The sequence below is a fragment of the Drosophila sechellia genome, chromosome X (genome assembly GCF_004382195.2).
Source record: "Drosophila sechellia strain sech25 chromosome X, ASM438219v1, whole genome shotgun sequence".
NCBI lineage: Eukaryota > Metazoa > Arthropoda > Insecta > Diptera > Drosophilidae > Drosophila > Drosophila sechellia.
The window spans coordinates 15,681,779-15,701,003 of NC_045954.1; the positions used below are offsets into that span (position 1 = coordinate 15,681,779).

The following is a 19,225-nucleotide window of genomic DNA, read 5'->3' on the forward strand; positions in this document are numbered from 1 at the left end:
GTAATGTTGTTATTGTTCTGGTCAATGAACGATTGATTCTGTATGGCAAGGTGATGGTGATTATAGAGATGACTTAGAGTTCTATCACAAGTATTATTTGATCTTCGAAATGATTGAAGTGCGGCTTTGCTTCAGTCTTCTTGTGGTTTTCGGTGGATTCTCGTGGTGGATTCTTCTGGTGGATTCTGTCCTGGTTCACTGGTTACAATTGGCTCCTGTATTTCCCCACGATTCGGATCTTCAGCATTCTTAAGAAGTGGCAGGCTAACAACTTTGCCAGGACGGACGTCAAATTTCCATGAATTATTTTGAGGGTGTGCTGGTGCTGTTCCTGATGAAGATGAAGATGCTGTTGCCAGCTTATCAGCATTTCGCTTGGTCATATCGATTTTCAATGATGGCGGTGATCGGGATGACCTCACCACATCTCGATTTCGTTCGAAATTATCCTTGGTCATCGATGTCGCTTTTGACACCCTATGTGGCAACAGCAGGGACGGTTGTGCCAGCGGATCGGAGATCGGATTTGTCGCCTTGAATATAGGATCTGTTGCGTAGGAACGCAAAGGAACTCCTGCAGCAGGCTTGGAAAGCGGAATTTTCAGCTTTATTACAGCATTTGATGGGTTGGAACGCAAAGGAGCTACTGCAGCGGGCTTGGAAACCGGCATTGCCAGCTTTAATACAGCATCTGATGCGTTGGAACGCAAAGGAACTCCTGCATCGGGCTTGGAAACCGGCATTGCCAGCTTTAATTCAGCATCTGATGCGCTGGAACGCAAAGGAACGCCTGCAGCAGGCTTGGAAAGCGGAATTTTCAGCTTTATTACAGCATTTGATGGGTTGGAACGCAAAGGAGCTACTGCAGCGGGCTTGGAAACCGGCATTGCCAGCTTTAATTCAGCATCTGATGCGTTGGAACGCAAAGGAACTCCTGCATCGGGCTTGGAAACCGGCATTGCCAGCTTTAATTCAGCATCTGATGCGTTGGAACGCAAAGGAACTCGTGCAGCGGGCTTGGAAACCGGCATTTTCAGCTTTAATACAGCATCTGATGCGTTGGAACGCAAAGGAACTCCTGCATCGGGCTTGGAAACCGGCATTGCCAGCTTTAATTCAGCATCTGATGCGTTGGAACGCAAAGGAACTCCTGCAGCGGGATCTGTACATGTTTGGGTTGGTAAATCTTTGTTAATTCCAGCTTGGGTTTTTTTTTTCAATGTGGCATTGGTTACAGCCGCTAGGAATGTGCTCAACTTGGTGGGCTTCTTCATCGTACGCTGTTTGGAATTCACTTCCGAACGGGCAACACTTGGCGACGGACAAGATCTTGGTTGAGATGGCGGAGGAGTTCCCACCACGTCGGGCAGTTGATGAAAGAATATGGTTTCCTGAGCAAAGTTGCCAAGTGTGCCACCCGAAACGGATTCGTTAGCTGATTGGGTTTGATTGGATTGTATAGCCGCCAAAGCGTTTTCCGCATTCGCGTTCTTGGCCTTTTCCTTTGCTTTTTCGACCCGCTTCGCCTCCTTTTCGGCCAATTTCGTGAGTTTGATCTGCTTTTCAAGGGCCGTCTTCTGTTTCTTGAAGCGCCTCTTCTCCTTCTGCGAGTTGGAACGCTTTGGTGGACTAACATCGTCGGCGTCCGGTTTATCTTGCTCGAAAGTGTTCTCGTCGTTGTCATCCTCCATATCCGGCTCTACCAGAAGGTCAAACATGTTCGATCCTAGAGTTTTCAGTTCATCCAATGGCTTTTTTGGCTGCACATTATTGGGACGTAAGGGTTTTTTAACCACTGGCGGCTTCGAAACATTATCAGGAATATTACGTTTTTCGACCACCACGGGCACGGATTGTGAAGCCGCTGGCGACCGAGGCGAATTGTTGCGCAGCACCAGGTTCCTTTGAGGATTTTGTTCCATAACCTGATCGTATGACCGTTTCTTTGTGTCCATCGATGGTGGATCATAATTGCGTTTTTCTGTGGCCATTGATCGACGCTTTGAATCGGTTTCTGGTGTCTTTTGGCCACCAGATTTCTGTCTCATCATATGATTATTAGCATGTGAGTTCGATGAATTAACTAATCCTGATTGCCGATCGCTATTTGCTGCTAGTTGCCTCTCCTGTGCCGCTGTATGGCTTTTTGGAGGCCTATCGTTCGAGTTAAATGAAATTACTGTTACTAATTTCGGGAACCTCCTTTTCAGTTGAGCATTATCCTTTTTGGCAGCCTTTTTCTTTCGGATGCTGCTCTCCAATGGGGGCCAATGATTCATATTGACCTTTGGATTCCTTGGGATCTGAAAAAACAAATATGTACGTAGGTACTTGATCAGACATAATGTGTTAAAGCTTACATTGCTTTTGGGCGACGCCGAGATTCGTAATGCTTTCATGTTCGCACAGATAGCATCCAGCATAGCTTCTTTCACAGGTGGACGGGATGCACTGGTGTCCGTTGGCTTTGGTACCTGCTCCGGCAAGGAATTGATGGCATGTGCCTCGTCAATTGGCTCCGGATGGGCAGTGATAGTGGGTGCCTCCTCAGTTTTCGCTTCTGGTGTTGTATCAGCGCTTTGAATCTTTGACTGCTGCATGTTCTTTAGCTTTAGTTTCGGAGATTCTGGCTGATTCGTTGGCATAACCACCTGCTGGTTTACATCAGAGCTATTAACAATCTCCATCTGGGGCTTTTCAAACTCATCAGCATTAGCACAATGCACCAAGACGGAGTTTGGAATCGAATTCGAATCATTTTCATGGGCAACAGCCACATTGGAAGCTCCAGTCGGTGGTGGATTAACCGGCATTGGTGTACAATTGGTATTATCATTAACTACAACATTGTCTGGTTGGGCTACCATTACGGCTGGCACTAAATGGCTTTGCGGCATATGCTATAAAACCATGTGATACATTTATGATTAGGATATACAGGTATATATATATAGGTACTTACATTTTGGACCGCCTTGATAAATAGATCCTCCATTGATATATCGGACTCGTAAGAATATTGCTTACGCTCGACAACTGTAACAGCTTGGGCTGGATGATCAGAAGTCAATGGTCGGGCGTCAATGGTTCCACTTGGACCGTTCAATCCGGATCCGGCTACTGCCACCTCGGGCTCCACCATGGCCTGGACATTGGGAGCAGGATCGGATCGCACTGGAGCAGGATCGGATTGCCCCTTACCACGCGTAGGTGAAGATGGACGATGTGTAGAGAGATTCTGAGATGGAAGGTTGTGACGTCCAGCGCCTGGTGAATGCATCTGCGATGGAGCAGGATCGGATTGCCCCGGATTCTGGGATGCAAGGTTGCGGCCTCCAGCGCCTGGTGAATGCATCTGCGATGGAGCAGGATCGGATTGCCCCTTACCACGCGTAGATGGAGATGGACGATGTTTTGAGGGATTTTGGGATGGAAGGTTGTGACCTCCAGCGCATGGTGAATGCATCCGCGATGGAGCAGGATCGGATTGCCCCGGATTCTGGAATGCAAGGTTGCGGCCTCCAGCGCCTGGTGAATGCATCCGCGATGGAGCAGGATCGCATTGCCCCGGATTCTGGGATGGAAGGTTGCGGCCTCCAGCGCCTGGTGAATGCATCCGCGATAGAACAGGATCGGATTGCCCCGGATTCTGGGATGCAAGGTTGCGGCCTCCAGCGCCTGGTGAATGCATCCGCGATGGAGCAGGATCGGATTGCCCCGGATTCTGGGATGCAAGGTTGCGGCCTCCAGCGCCTGGTGAATGCATCCGCGATGGAGCAGGATCGGATTGCCCCGGATTCTGGGATGCAAGGTTGCGGCCTCCAGTGCCTGGTGAATGCATCTGCGATGGAGCAGGATCGGATTGCCCCTTACCACGCGTAGATGGAGATGGACGATGTTTTGAGGGATTTTGGGATGGAAGGTTGTGACCTCCAGCGCGTGGTGAATGCATCCGCGATGGAGCAGGATCGGATTGCCCCGGATTCTGGGATGGAAGGTTGCGGCCTCCAGCGCCTGGTGAATGCATTTGCGATGGAGCAGGATCGGATTGCCCCGGATTCTGGGATGCAAGGTTGCGGCCTCCAGCGCCTGGTGAATGCATCTGCGATGGAGCAGGATCGGATTGCCCCTTACCACGCGTAGATGGAGATGGACGATGTTTTGAGGGATTTTGGGATGGAAGGTTGTGACCTCCAGCGCATGGTGAATGCATCCGCGATGGAGCAGGATCGGATTGCCCCGGATTCTGGAATGCAAGGTTGCGGCCTCCAGCGCCTGGTGAATGCATCCGCGATGGAGCAGGATCGCATTGCCCCGGATTCTGGGATGGAAGGTTGCGGCCTCCAGCGCCTGGTGAATGCATCCGCGATAGAACAGGATCGGATTGCCCCTTACCACGCGTAGGTGGAGATGGACGATGTTTTGAGGGATTCTGGGATGGATGGTTGTGACCTACAGCGCGTGGTGAATGCATCCGCGATGGAGCAGGATCGGATTGCCCCGGATTCTGGGATGGAAAGTTGCGGCCTCCAGCGCCTGGTGAATGCATCCGCGATAGAACATGATCGGATTGCCCCTTACCACGCGTAGGTGGAGATGGACGATGTTTTGAGGGATTCTGGGATGGATGGTTGTGACCTCCAGCGCGTGGTGAATGCATCTGCGATGGAGCAGGATCGGATTGCCCCGGATTCTGGGATGGAAAGTTAAGGCCTCCAGCGCCTGGTGAATGCATCCGCGATAGAACATGATCGGATTGCCCCTTACCACGCGTAGGTGGAGATGGACGATGTTTTGAGGGATTCTGGGATGGATGGTTGTGACCTCCAGCGCGTGGTGAATGCATCTGCGATGGAGCAGGATCGGATTGCCCCTTACCACGCGTAAGTGGAGATTGACGATGTTTTGAGGGATTCTGGGATGGAAGGTTTTGACCTCCAGCGCCTGGTGAATGCATCTGCGATGGAGCAGGATCGGATTGCCCCGGATTCTGGGATGCAAGGTTGCGGCCTCCAGCGCCTGGTAAATGCATCCGCGATGGAGCATGATCTATTGTTGGTGGAGCTGGATTTTGCTGAGACGGGTGTCTAAATGATGGTCGCCGACGACGTGGGGGTACCTGAACCCCTCGGCTCACCATCATTGGAGCTAAAGCTTGAATCGGTCGATTCGATGAAGGGGCTTGCTGTGGAAGTGTCTGCACTGGTGGAATCGGTGGCACGGTAGCTCTTTGCATTGCGTACATGGCCTGTGCCTGTGGATTCTGTGCATACACAGGACTTTGAGGCTGCGCGCCCATTATATAATTCACCGGCACAGGGAGACCGTTTAGCACAAACTGGGGTGGTGGCGGTGGCGGTGGTGGTGTTGGTGGCAACCAACAGCGCGGTTGCGGTGGTGGTGGTGGTGACCCTTGAGTTGGAGCCACGTGCCATATCATTTGAACAGGCTGGACATTGGTGATTGATGGCAGATAGGCCAATAGATAAAATTGTTGGTTATTAGTCGATGGTGGCTCCTGATTTAATTGGCCATTGTACCAACAACCGTTGCGGTAAAAGCCCTGGGTGTCACCAAAACGCGCAGGGGTGGTATTCTGATCTCCTGGTTCGGAATACAATGGCAGGCAAAGCGCTGCCACAGTCACAAGATTCGGTTGGCGGTATATGGGGCGACTCGCAAGGAGGAGATTGCGCACGCGCCCATGCACATGGAGACTTTCATCCACGTGCGCGCGCGGATTTGCTGAAACTTGCCGATTTACCTGTAATTTAATGGCCACATTCTCTTAACGTGCACTTAAACAATTTAATTAATATTTACGTTTGGGTTAGACAGTGGATTTGTCATCTTGTTATTTTAAACACCCGTTGGACGTTGCGTTACTCGACTTGACTCCGCAAAAGTTTCCGGAAAAGGAACTAAAAGCGACACGGTGGCAACGCAGTGTAGTGTTTTAAAACGTTATTCTACAGTAAGCTAAAATGGCGTTGCATACATTGCAAAAAAAAAATTGCACTAATATTTATTTTGGAAAATGTGTTCAATGCCGTATATCCCTGTAATCTTCAACAGATTTACATTTTTTATAAACAAATTAATAAATTTATGCATTTTTAAAATTATATTATATGATTATTATTATTAAATAATTATTAATATATTATTAATATATTATTAATTATTAATATAATAATATTTTTTGATTATTCTTTTAAATTTTGTTGTTTGTTATTATTGAATGTGTTTTTGGTTGTCATATTACAAATTACAATTACAAATTTGATTTTACATTACATAATTACAGTAAAACCTTAAAAGACATACATCAGTAGTTAGGGGTCGGAACTTGTAGATCCCGATAAAAGTGTTGTTAACCGATTAACCGATTGCATAATTGATGTGCTCGTCCTTAGGGTCAAGTGGCATCTCAGTCAAGTGCTCTCCCCCTCTCCCCTTTCTACTGCCCACTTTCGTGTTAGCAGTCGCAAACTGTTTGTCTTTCGAGTCAAAGCTAATTTTTTATATTGTTATTTTTTTTAACATTAATATAAGAAGTGTCTAACACAGAGTTTAGGAAACCCTTTTCTTACGGTAAGTGACCAAAACATGAAAATGAGCACATGTTTCTTCAGTTTACCGCAAATAACTTGCATTTTCGATGTTGCCGGCGTTTCCGCGAGATTGCCGGCGTTTCCGCGAGATTTTTGTAGGTTATGTATTTTTGGGACCCTAGATATATCCAAATGATATCAACAAACGCCTTAAAGACTAAACGTTTAACGCTTGCGCATTTGCATATTTAATTGAAATGAAAATTACCCAAATAAAATCCAGCGAAAACGGGGCAAAAAGAAGGCCGCGAAAATCAGAATTTCTACTGCAAAGCATAGGGGTGCGAGTGAGGGGGCACGATCCTAGCCGTGCAATGGGTGCAAGTGGGTTGCACAGCTACAGTTACAGCCGGATTGCAAGTGCGAGCGAGATGACACGGGAACCGCAAGGCAAGTCATTAGACAAAGAAAAGGGTTAGAAAATGCAAATTACGATACGTGTATGTATGTATGTATGAATGTATGTATTAATGTATGTATTTATGTATGTATGTAGATTCCGGCATGGGCCTCGGAATTTCGGGTTCCCGTGATCCGCGGACTAGAAATTCATTCGGGGATTCGACGACGGAATCCCAGTCCCGTCACATCACATGTCATCCCCGGGGAAGTTTGTCAACCGTTTGACAGCGAAACCGTCAGGTTTAGGAAAATGAATGTCTGGGCTGCAATTAAATGTGAATAAAATGTAGAAGTTATCGGGCGCTGATGGTCGGGCGGAGAGGGGGGAGGGGGCGCCTCGCGCGCTTTTCTTAAAGGTTGCGTAATTGATTAGACCGCGGCGCACGGGACAGGATTTTCCATTTTCCTTCGTACTCTCGTAGGTGCCCACCACCAAGCGTTCGCATGATGATGATGACCCATGTCCAGGCGTCGCTACTTGTGACCCAGACCCAATTATAGGAAATTACCATCCAACCGACCCCTCTCCGTCGAGGACCTAAACGGGTATCCTCCATATGGCGTGCAAAGGTGGATCAGCTTGCTAATATGTATGTTTGTTTACCTAAAGTTTGTCGGTTCTAGCCCAGAAATTGATATTTTTGGGTGGAGTAATACCACGTAATACCTAGCTTAATATTAGTATACTAATATTTAATTTAGTTACTTAGAAATGTGTCTTAATATACTTAAAATGTATGTATTGCAGAACTGCTTAAGTTTCAACTATCTGTACGAAGCCCAGCATTCAGAATGAGATCAGAGCCGATTCCGGACGTCTGGTATAGCTATCCAGGTATGTTAATACATAGATCAGTACCATGATAACCTAACTGTATACTTTCGCATAGTATCGGATGGCATCAATGGTCCACCAGAGCTAGAGATCGAAGAGAATGATGAGGAAGCAATGGAGGAAGTTTACTATTATGATGAGATTCCGTATGTCGATCTAATGGCGGATATACCCGACTATGAATCCACCATTAGCGATTCCGATGATAGCGACTACTACTTCCCCTGTCCCACCGACGATGAAATCAGGTCCTGGTTCAGCTTGAACATACATTCGGTTTGAATACGGTTTTGTATCTGCTGAATAAAATAATCGGTTAGCTGGCATTTGGGAAAACGAATTTTCGAATTTTCGAATATTCGAATTTTCGAATTTTGGAATTTTTCGAAAATGGCGCACATCTCGGCATTCGTCAGACTCGAAAGTGCTGATGTGTGATGTTCTTTTTTGGAATATTGAAAGGGGCACTTTTGCACACCGCCAGGCAAAACTGGAGCAGCACAATCCATTTTTTTCGCACGTTTTAAATGCTGATTGCGATAGGGTTTGGGTATCGCAACCCTTAACCCCGCGCCGCTTTTAACCCTTTCCAATCGAATCGAGATGGCTGTGACCCCGGCGATTGTCTGCCGATGCTGATCCTGATGCTAAACGTATTAACCCATGACCGCTTCAGCCATTGTTTATTGCCTAATTTGCGGTTAAATTTTGATTTCGGCACAATGCATTCGATTTCGTTTTCGATTTCACATATTTTTCAGACAGATTGAGATTTATGTGTGTGCCCTTGTTTGCCAAATAGCAATTCGGTGCCGAGTGTGCGAAATTTTTTTTATTTCGCAGTGCGCAGCGATAAGGAAACACAAAGGACCTCCACAAGGATGACGTGAGAAAGTGCCCAAATGGAGTGGGGAGGGGGGTCAAAGTTTAAGATGTGTACTAGAATAGCCATGTATTCCAGGTATTCCAGACCTTTAGTACCCACTAATAACTGAAAAAAACGAGCGGCTCTTTATGAACGAAGATGGATCTTTACTAACACCAGGAACTCTCATTAGCTTTAGGATCATTATCATTATTGTAGCTTATATTGAACGCTCCTTTCTCCATCCTTTCTCCACTCTCCGTTAGCTTTAGGATCATTATCATTACTTGATCTTGGTCCTTTGAACAGCTCCGCTCATAACCCTTCATAAACGTAAGTAACTGACTTGTATTTCCTAGTATTTCCATTTATCATCCCACTATCGCAACAGAACTCATCTCAACCCGTATCTGGAGCCGCGAGGAGCTAATGACGCCACTCGACCACTTGGGCCAGTGCAGAAAATCAATTAAATACAAGGAGCAACATGCCCACAATGTAATGACCGACCACCAGTGACCGGTTGACCCACCACCACCACCACCACATCAGTCGCCCATGATGAGGGCTGGCATAATAATGATAAACTGTCAAAACTACACGATATGCCAGATCATATCTGCGGATTGCAATCCCCGCTGGCCAGGAGCAAACCACCACCACCAGCACCATCAGCACCATCAGCACCGGCAGGTCGGATCGGATCGGTGGTACCCACGCGCCCAACACATTAACACGGCCCAAGGATCAAGGAGCGTGTAGCTAGGACCTGACTGTCGATCGCAACTTTATGACTCCTGTTCGTTCGCTTTTCCACAACGTTTTGGTGCAATGCCCTTGACATTGTTGGTTGTTGGGTGGGTGGGGTTAATTTAGGGTTACACGCCGCCGTTTTTTTACGACGGGAAATTTGTCAAACGTTGACAGTTTTCAATTATGCAAGTATGTATGTTTGCATATCGAGTGAGTTCTAATGCATCTGTGGCATGTCCCATTGTTTTCTGGACAGGAAGTCGTAGCCGAAGCTATCTACTAGCGTAATTACAAAAGTTTTTACTGTTCACACAAAATTGTGTTGAGATTCAAAACATCTATGAAATAGTTTAAAAACTTAATGTACGTTCTAGAATTCAAGGAGTTGCCTGTACTTCAGATACTATATATAGATACTTCACAAAAGTTGCAAACAACTATGACCTTTCGCACTCATTCAGCATTGCACTTTCAATAAACCTATTGTATTTCATAATGGTTAAAGAGTTTTTGTTCTGCAGATGATGCTTTGTAAACACTCACATGGATGTAATTATTATGGATTAGCATTATGTATTATGTATTATGTATGGGCTATATATCACGGCGACGTGTCACTGATTTATGTCCACTGACAACTGAATTCCATTCCAGATTCTGCATCCGTTCAGGTAGCCAAGCTGACCAAAGCTGTTTACACCAAATTTACGTCACATAATCAATTGTCCGACACGAGCAATAAAAACAAGAGCACAGGGGTCAGTTTGGCCCTTTGGCTGTGGGAATTGGGTTGGTATCGGGTATGAAGGAATCAGGACTGTGCGCTAATCCTGCCATCCTCCTGTCGCATTGCGTAATTTTCCGACCCGCTGAACCGCCCCTTTTATTTGCATTTGCCACGGTGACCCGCCAAGAATGTCGCCGTGAGGTAATGAAGAGGTCACTCGGTTCACCGGACGGACGGACGACGGATGGCAAGATGTCGCGATGTTTGTTTTGGCTTTGTGGCACAGTCAAAGGATTACAGCGGCCGCGACATGGGCGCGAACTTTGTGGTGCCGGCGATGGCAGGGCGACAGGATCACACGATCCCGCCGGACAGCTGCTGCAGGACAACTTGGCCGGAATGCGTGGATTCGTTACGATTTCCAGGACATTTGGTAGCATCCACACAATGGGACGTTGCCTCTTAAAAAGTAACTGCGCAGGATGCGGTTTGTGTAACGATCTACGATCGCTGGACACTTTATGCAGCGTCATATCCTGCGGCAAGTCCTGCTGCATCCGCTGCATGGCGTGATGAATGATCCCAGCCCATCAGATTCCCACAACGATTCAATGCCCAGGATGGGATGCATAGTAGCTATTGTAAATGAAAATCATATATGTAACTAACTGGTTTAAAAAGGAAACTCTGATTGAATATCTGGTATGTAACTCTGATCAATGATGCCTGGCTATTATCTAATTGCCACTATTTTGATACTGTTTCAGGGATCTGCCCATGGAGAAGGAGCACTAAAGCTGATAGCTGATAAAGCCCGGCAGCTGAGGTGGTCCCTGATCCCAAACCCCATCCACAGCCAATTCCTTTGCCAAGTCGGTAGATAATGAGCAGCGCAATTGGCGCATTTGGCAAGGACTCGAAGGACAAACAAAGGCGGAGGAGCAGCTGCTCTGCCAATTGGCACACAATGGAGCGGCACATGCCACACTCTGGCGAAAAGAGAGAAAAACAAAATCAAATGCCCGATGAATAGGAAATCGGGCAACTGAAGGGAAGAAGAAAACCAACAAAAAAAATAAAATAAAAAAAAAAGCGTGGAAAACAGGGACAAGTCGGCAATGTACGTACATACATAACTGCACATTGACAAAAAGGAAGCGACGCAACAATGGAAAAGTGAAAAATCCTTCGGCGGAGGCAACACCCAAAGGACAGCTGTCTGCGTCTCCATCTGTTTGTGATTCCCCGCAAGAAACAAGAGATCCTGCAGCTCCTTGAATCGATCAAATGAACTTGATTCTCGCACATTTGTGTAAATGCAAATTAGTTGTTAATTTATAATGTAGATTTAAAATTTTAATTTAATTAGATTAAATTATTAGCAAACTTCGGTAGCATGTGTTGCATTTGAAGTGCATAGTTTTGCCCTTTTTTTGTTTTTGAAATGCAAATCGCGGTCAATGGCGGTAATTGGATTAGGGCATGCCCAATCATCCGCTCAACCCTTGCGCAGCATCCGGCGTTTGACCCTTCCTCCTGACCCTTCGACCCCTCGCATGGAAGCTGCCGCCAATCGGGGAATGGCCCTTTGCAGCCCGGGGAAAAACACGAACACGGAAAATTAATTAAGAAAACATGCCCGCGGCCATCTCCACTGTCCCGCAGCGGATTTTCATTACGTTGCCAACCTACTTGGGATCACTTCGATGGGCAGCAAAATGGGTTACGAACCTTTTTGTTTTTTCTTTTAAAGAGAGAATCAAAAGCTTGCAAGACATGAAAAAATTTGGCCATTTCTATTTTCATAAATATATCTAAAGTAATTACCAGTTAAGCCAGTTATATGCTTATAGAGTATCGCTGGCTAAAGGGGGTGTGAAAATGGCTTAATAGTAGTTAATTTTCCGCTTGTCACGCCTCCAGGGAAAAATCCAACAAAAAAATATTGCTCATTACCCGTTTACTCATTTGAATAAAGCTTATGCACTGCGACAAAAAAAAAAGAAAAAGAAAAGAAGAAACTGATGCCTTCAGCTGGCAAAGGCACACACCACCCACCGTCTGGAAATGGGGAAAAATCGACGTTAATTTATTTCAATTTCCCAACCATTGTCTGAATATAAACAGTTCGTTAGCGAAACCAACCAGTTTCCCTAGGAGTTTTTCGAAATTTTATTGGACAAATACGAGAACGGGACACTTGAAATTACGCTTAATTGGCGGCGAAACAATGCTGAATGCCGCCGAGGGCATTTGGGTATAAATGATAAGGAAAACTCCCTAATTACAAACAAGAATTTTCCGGGTGCGCGCAAAATAGTGAAGGAAATACAAAGAAAAGGGTTGACGAAGATCGCGCCTGGGAACCTAATAACCCCGATTTTCCACCAACTTCGACATTGAAGTGGAAGTTTTCGATAAGCCGGCGATGGAAAACAGATATATATTTATATATATATATATATATATGTACGTGTCCCCAAACATCCATAGATTTTTTAATAAATATTTGACCTGGCATTTTCACTTAAGCCACGGCATGGAAATCCATTGTGTGCAAACAGGAGGTTGGTTAGCAACCCTAAGCGGAAAATTTGTTTAAACAACTGAGCAAATATCACCCGCTGGAGAGGGGTAACTTTTTTATGTACGCTGCTATTTGGAAACTCTTCGCATATTTTTTTTCGGGAATTTCCCCCCCAAAAAAAAAAAAAAAAGAAATTGAAAATTGCTAAGCCGGCAATCAAATTGCAAACAACAGGCGAAACTGAATGAGTACCATTGTCGTCCAACTGAAGCACCTGAATTTATGGCACAAGGACACATCCCCCACCCCAAGCCACCCCCCGCCCTGGTGTTTCACGGTTTAAATGTGCATTTCGCAACACATCTACGATCCTTTCTACTCGTAATCCCTTCAATCGCGCGCTAAACTGCTAACTGGTTCCTGATTCCCCGGGTTTCCTGGTCGCTGGCGCTTTGTTGCTCTAAATAGCCCTTTCCAAATCACTGGACTCGCACAAAGGACTCGCCCTCAATTGCGCAACTATTTCAATTTCAAAAAAAAAAAAATCAAATCAAATAAAATAAAATAAGTGAAGAGGAGTGGAGAGAAATGGGCCAAACTGGGCGCGCAGCCAAAAAGGATATAAACATAAAGTTCCAAAGGGATCTCAACTATACAATTTAAAGGCCTATTTAAACGATTTATACGGTTTCCGTATAAATATATATTTATTTGTATATTTCCGTATTCAACTTATGAAATAAAAGCTTTAATATAAATCTAAATAAATATAATTATATTTATTTAAATGCTAAGAAACTTAGCTATCTGTGCGTGTGAAAATTTTCTGATCAAGTGAGCCTTGAAAACAACATTTTGTGTTTTGGGACCTTCGTTTCAGTAAATCGAACAGTTAACTTTTGGCCAGCACTATAAAAACAGCTCCATAAACGGAACATAATAAAACCTTTGAAAATATTTTAATAAAGTAAGAAGGCAAGAAAATTAGCCTTTTCTACGTTTATAAAACAACTTCCTAACAAAAGTCTTGGTATCTAAGAATCAGAAAGTAAGTTTCAAACATTTGAACATTTTGTCGACACCAATCGCGCACTCACACAACCTCAATCACAATCAAAATTTTTGGTCCCAAAAAAAAAAAAAAAAAAAAAAAATTGGGTTTGACATTTCATTTAATTTGGTTGATAACATTCGTACATACATACATATTTCGAATTGAAAATTTCCCCAAATGACAAAAACTAAACCATTCTTCGGCAGCTAGTAATCCAAGTCTAGTAATCCAAGTGAGTCGATCATGAAGAAATTCAGGTCACCGGAAGTGGAATCGTGTGGCGAGGCTCAAATGGCCAACGCATCAACGATGGATGCGGAAATGGATACAGATTTGAATTTGAAACGTAAAATGGCAAAAGATCGAATGACTGATCTATCAAATACGGTCAAAGTGCCAGCCCGTTGCAAGGATCAAAAGCAATTGTCGAGCTTGACCGATTTGAAATCGAAAATGCAAAAAGAAAAGCAATCCCCATCCCCATCCGACCACCAGGAGCCGTTCGACAAAATACCAAAGAAATCATCTAAACAGAAAATACGAATTCCATTGCTGTCCGATGACCAGTTGACGGGCCTTAATCCCCCTTGCGACGCCGTTGGTGAACTCGGCCATGGAAACGAATCTAACATGTCGCACAAAATGAAACCACAGAGCAATGGATACTCCACCAATGACGATCGGGAGTATGAGCATTCTGAGAGTGAAAATGATACGGAGGAGAACTGCAGCGATTATGTTAGCGGTGGCTATCATCCGGTGGCCATTGGCGATATCCTCGCGAAACGCTATCATGTCTTCAAAAAGCTGGGCTTGGGTAACTTCTCCACCGTGTGGCTATGCTATGATTCCCAGATGGATCGCTACTGTGCCGTCAAGGTGGCCAATTCGGAATCAGATGGTACCGATGAGGTAGTGCTCTTTGAAAAGCTACACGATAACCATAAGTACAGAAGCCACGTGGTCGGTTTCTACGATTACTTTGAAGTCGCCGGACCGAACGGAACCCATGTTTGCCTGGTCCTAGAGGCTCTTGGTGACAATCTGCTAGATCTCATGGAAAGATGCACTGACAAAGGTTTGCCCATCTGCAATATCAAGCAAATTGCCCAGCAGGTGCTCACGGGCCTACACTTTATGCACGACGAGTGCAGGCTCATACACACCGATCTGAAGCCGGAGAACGTGCTGCTGGCGTCCAACGAGGGGATCCTTCGGACCGAGGCCAGGAAGGCAATTGAAGTATATTTGGAGGCCAACGAGGAAAAGGAAACACCTTGGTATGTTAACTATACTCGTATAGCAGACACATCTCAAAACGTATGAACAGTAGCTCCAAGATGACCAATACGGACAAGGGACGGATGCAGCCAAAGACCAAGGAGGCTTTATCGTTCTTCAGGAATCATCGCCGGTTGCTCCGCAGGCAGGGCATCGAGGATCTGCTGCATCTGGCCGAACGTGGCCTCATCGAACCGATCACCGCCGCCATGGCCGTCTCCGATAACTTACCCTGCATTCCCTTCGGGTTCGACGGTCTTAAGATGATGAACGATAGCGATTGCCAGACGGTGCGCAATGCCAAGTTGCCCGAAATGAAGGACATGATATACGAAAGCGACAAGATAAGGCTGTGCTTAAAGAGTCCGGAGCTCTTCTTGCGACATGTGCTGGGCATTATCAAGAATTTGGATAAGAAGGAGCTTCGCACACAGGCCAATCGGATGCAGGCCAGTGAACGTGGCCAGACCAAGAAGAATGCCACGTCGTCATCGACTGCTTATACGGTATTTATTCCACATTTCCATTAAAATTTGGAAAGCTTAGCTTAAGTTCTAGGATTATTGAATTCCAATTGCATTTGAATATTTTGTAGTCTACTTCTAGGCGTCTTTATGAACGATTTCAAGGCTCTGCTAATCAGAATGTTAATTCTAAAGCTGGTCGTATTTCTTATTAGATGTTTTGCGTACTCATTAAAAATTCCCCAATTGAATTAACCATATCTTTTTTACCTTCCACAGACTGAAACCGGTTGCCGACCGAAAAGAAGACTCAATTTGAACGATATTTACCCCATCGACCCGGCCAACAAGGAATGCGAGGTACTGGTGAAGATAGCCGACTTGGGCAATGCGTGTCATTTCAATCATAAGTTAATCGACAAAATCCAGACACGGGAGTACCGTGCCTTGGAGGTGATACTCGGTGCGGGATATTCCGAGACCGTCGACATCTGGAGCGTGGGCTGTCTGCTGTGGGAGCTGGCCACCAAGACCTATCTATTCGATACCCAGTCGAAACGGGGCAAGGGCGGTAAGGATGAGGCCCATCTAGCAAAAATCATCGAGTACTGTGGTCACATACCGAGAGATCTCATCCGCAACGGCAAACACTCGCCGAATTTCTTCAAGGCCAACGGCGAACTAGTCAACAGAGAAAGCCTGAGGCCCACTAAACTGACCAATTTGCTAATCACATGCAACGGATGGACGACTCGCAATGCCACGAAATTCGTGGATTTCCTAATGCCCATGCTGAATACCGATCCATTGAAGCGCACCTCCGCTCGCAAAGCCTTGGGTAGCCGCTACTTATGCAACATTGTCGTTCGTGGCATTGAACGTGAAAGCAAGGACTGCAAGCATCCCAAGAGCGAGAAATTAAGCGATGAGGACAACGGGATCGACTCTAAGGATGAGGACAACAAAGGCGACCCCAATACGTTATATTAAAGAACAGCGAACATGGCTAATGTTCCAAAGGATGGAAACATTCCATATATTAGCCAGTAATCCATTTAACCCATATTAGCTTTTTGAAGATATAATAAATAATTCCGGAAGCCATATATTTAAAAAGATTTTGATTTGCTCACATTTGATTTTTAACTATTGCATATAAGGCTGAACAGGCTTTTCTAGCCAGGTTGGCAGCACTGTCGGATCAGCTGACTGTGCGCCATCCCTAGTAATCAACGTGCTGGTGGAAGTGGAAGCGAATTGAAATCGCGCGCTGCTCTATTCGCTTGTTTATGCCAAAGTCCATGGTAATTAGTCGTTTGGAACTGGACGGATTGGCTCAGTGACACCATTAGCCATTGGCTTTCCTAGTGAGTTCGAGTTCTATTCTAGCGCAGATATGGAAAAAAATATGTTTGGCTTGGTTTGTTATGTAAAACGCGTATCAATTCTCTGGCGCGTTGATAACAGCAGCTATTCAGCTGATAAACATACACAAACCCATGCGGAAACAATTGAAATGACCCCACAACACCGCCACCCACCACCCACACGCACCTTGGGTTGTCGCTCAAGGTTGCGCTAGAGATGAGCAGGAAGCAGTGACTGCTATCGTGATTGACAGTAATATCAGTATTGAGTATAGTGAAAGCACAGTTTTATATATATATATGTACATATATATATAAGTGAATCTATGTTATAGTTTCATTATCCTCATGTCACCGTTTTTCTGTCAAAGTCACGCTGTTCTGCGCATCTCTATCGCCACTTTTTGTTACTGACGTTAGCGCCAAATTCGAAATGCCAAGAACAGAAATCCGAACGTAACAGCGGGCATATCGCTTATCTAGCGCCGGCGGTAGATAGTGGCTACCTGCTCCTCCGCCTCGCTCTGCTCCGCCCATCGCAGCAGATTTGCATCGTTGTTTGGAGCCATGCGGCTATTTCACCTCTTTCACCTGTCTGTTTGCCTCGTTTCTCACACACACACAGCATGCCCAGGGATTGGCTTCACCTCGCATTGTGGATAAACTGAGACGCTAAAGTCGTTGTCGCCGTCACCGCCTCCGCCACGCCCACCAAGGGGGCAGCACCCAGATCTCCGGTTGCGAACTAGTAGTGACGCCAACGTGGTCGATCGCCGTTGTCGTCATCAACAACGTTGTGTTCGTCGAACTGTGAGATTATTTAATGTTGGCCACCGGTTTTCTGGCTCGCAGAACCGTACTTAACCAGCCGGCGTTCAATTCATGGAGCACACTCCTCCGGACCGCTAGAAAACGACCCACATCCACGGTTGCTGCCAGAGTTCCACTAAAGCTTCAGTCACAGCGGCAATTCACAAGAGCATACTCGTCGTAAGAATTGAAAGATGTACATACATATGCATTTAACACATGATTGAAAACTATTTGTATCCCACGATTTAGCTCCAAAGTCATGGAAACGCTCGCGGATGTATTCCGCGGCATTACGGATCGATTTGCCGGAGTCACAGTCGATGGACGCGAGGAGAACGTGGACAAAGCCAGTTTCCGGGACAAGCTGACAAGTAAGAATAGAAGTAGATCTTAAAATATGTCGGTATCTTTGCCTGCACGTATATTTTTGTAGCATTGTATCTTCTTCGTGCTATCATAAGTTGATCGAAAGCTAATCTATCTAAAATTGGGTTACTAAATTAAATTTCAAAAATCTTTGCTCTCCATTTTTATCAATTTAAAAGTTGTCCGACTATAAAAAGGCATAGACAATAAGCGACTTATATTATTAATTAGATCTGTGTTATCAAGTGCTATTTTAATAACGAAATAACTAACTTTAGAATCCCTGGACTTTTGGACGACGAACAAGAACCGGGCCATTTGGTTCCGTGTGTATAAGGAGCAGGCCGATTGGGTTCCCATTCTGGCGGAGAACGGCTTTGATTTCCATCATGCCAAGACCGGTGTGGTAGTCATGTACCGCTGGCTACCGGAGCACGAGTCCAGCAATCTGCCCACCTACGCCCACACGCTGATGGGCGTCGGTGGACTGGTGATCAACGAACAGGACGAGGTGCTGGTGGTGTCCGATCGTTATGCGATGATACCGAACAGCTGGAAGCTGCCCGGCGGCTATGTGGAGCCGCGGGAGAATCTCATCGATGCGGCGATACGCGAGGTGGCCGAGGAGACGGGAATCCGCACCGAATTCCGCTCAGTGGTCAGTCTGCGGCATGCCCATGGCGGCACCTTCGGCTGCTCCGACATGTACGTGGTCATCGCCCTAAAGCCACTAAATTTGGACTTTACGCGCTGCGAACGCGAGATAGCGCGCATCCAGTGGATGCCCATCGCGGAGTATCTGAAGCATCCGCAGGTCCACGAGACGAACAGGCAGTTCGTCTGCACCTTTTTGGACTACCAGAAGCGCGGCCTGACCCTCACCTGTCGCGACGAAGTGCATCAGGTGCTGAAGAAGAAATACAATTTGTATTACGTGGATCGGGAGCAGCAGGATAAAAAGAATTCGTGAGACTTGTCGGTGCACTGGCTAAATCCTTAGTGCAATTTTTATAAAGTCCTTTCTTCCAAAAGCCAGCAGCAGCACAACTGCGCATTCAAATGTTCACAATGTAGTCAATAAATGCTTTTTTTTGTATATAATTATATGAATATATCAATTAAAGCTCACGCAGCCTTTTAAAAAACCTTTTCTTTCG

At 45.8% G+C, this 19,225-nt stretch overlaps 3 protein-coding genes across 4 annotated transcripts; 2 read left to right on the forward strand and 1 right to left on the reverse strand.

Annotated features, from left to right (window-relative positions):
- On the reverse strand, window positions 1–5,850 carry LOC6619949 (protein piccolo). Its single transcript, XM_032725120.1, has 4 exons — window positions 5,824–5,850; window positions 2,963–5,764; window positions 2,361–2,900; window positions 1–2,303 (listed from the first exon to the last, which is right to left on the reverse strand). Exons 1-4 carry the CDS (start codon window positions 5,848–5,850, stop codon window positions 132–134), a joined length of 5,541 nt encoding a protein of 1,846 aa, XP_032581011.1. The 3' UTR covers window positions 1–131.
- A 7,880-nt stretch (window positions 5,851–13,730) lies between these two features.
- Window positions 13,731–16,616, forward strand: LOC6619951 (SRSF protein kinase 2). Of its 2 annotated transcripts, none has more exons than XM_032726525.1 (4): window positions 13,731–13,771; window positions 13,984–15,057; window positions 15,108–15,564; window positions 15,802–16,616. In XM_032726525.1, the coding sequence occupies exons 2-4, from the start codon at window positions 14,021–14,023 to the stop codon at window positions 16,510–16,512; spliced, it is 2,205 nt and encodes a 734-aa protein (XP_032582416.1). In that variant the 5' UTR covers window positions 13,731–13,771; window positions 13,984–14,020; the 3' UTR covers window positions 16,513–16,616. The 2 variants fall into 2 exon arrangements, with proteins under 2 accessions (XP_032582416.1, XP_002044163.1); XM_002044127.2 differs by having other exon boundaries at window positions 15,111–15,564.
- Window positions 16,617–16,752: 136 nt separating this feature from the next.
- On the forward strand, window positions 16,753–19,214 carry LOC6619952 (nudix hydrolase 8). Its single transcript, XM_002044128.2, has 4 exons — window positions 16,753–16,889; window positions 17,515–17,879; window positions 17,952–18,073; window positions 18,347–19,214. The coding sequence occupies exons 2-4, from the start codon at window positions 17,713–17,715 to the stop codon at window positions 19,036–19,038; spliced, it is 981 nt and encodes a 326-aa protein (XP_002044164.1). The 5' UTR covers window positions 16,753–16,889; window positions 17,515–17,712; the 3' UTR covers window positions 19,039–19,214.
- Window positions 19,215–19,225: the final 11 nt, after the last annotated feature.

Excerpts from the sequence above, each read along its gene's own strand:
- LOC6619949 (XM_032725120.1), bottom strand. The coding sequence starts at position 5,850 with ATGACAAATCCACTGTCTAACCCAAAC. Across the intron at positions 5,765-5,823 it reads ATCCACTGTCTAACCCAAAC|GTAAATCGGCAAGTTTCAGC; the intron begins GTAAATATTAAT and ends ATTAAATTACAG. Across the intron at positions 2,901-2,962 it reads TTATCAAGGCGGTCCAAAAT|CATATGCCGCAAAGCCATTT; the intron begins GTAAGTACCTAT and ends ATGGTTTTATAG.
- LOC6619951 (XM_032726525.1), top strand. The coding sequence starts at position 14,021 with ATGAAGAAATTCAGGTCACCGGAAGTGGAATCGTGTGGCGAGGCTCAA. Across the intron at positions 15,058-15,107 it reads GAGGAAAAGGAAACACCTTG|TAGCTCCAAGATGACCAATA; the intron begins GTATGTTAACTA and ends ACGTATGAACAG. Across the intron at positions 15,565-15,801 it reads CGTCATCGACTGCTTATACG|ACTGAAACCGGTTGCCGACC; the intron begins GTATTTATTCCA and ends TACCTTCCACAG.
- LOC6619952 (XM_002044128.2), top strand. The coding sequence starts at position 17,713 with ATGTTGGCCACCGGTTTTCTGGCTCGCAGAACCGTACTTAACCAGCCG. Across the intron at positions 17,880-17,951 it reads TTCACAAGAGCATACTCGTC|CTCCAAAGTCATGGAAACGC; the intron begins GTAAGAATTGAA and ends CCCACGATTTAG. Across the intron at positions 18,074-18,346 it reads TTTCCGGGACAAGCTGACAA|AATCCCTGGACTTTTGGACG; the intron begins GTAAGAATAGAA and ends AACTAACTTTAG.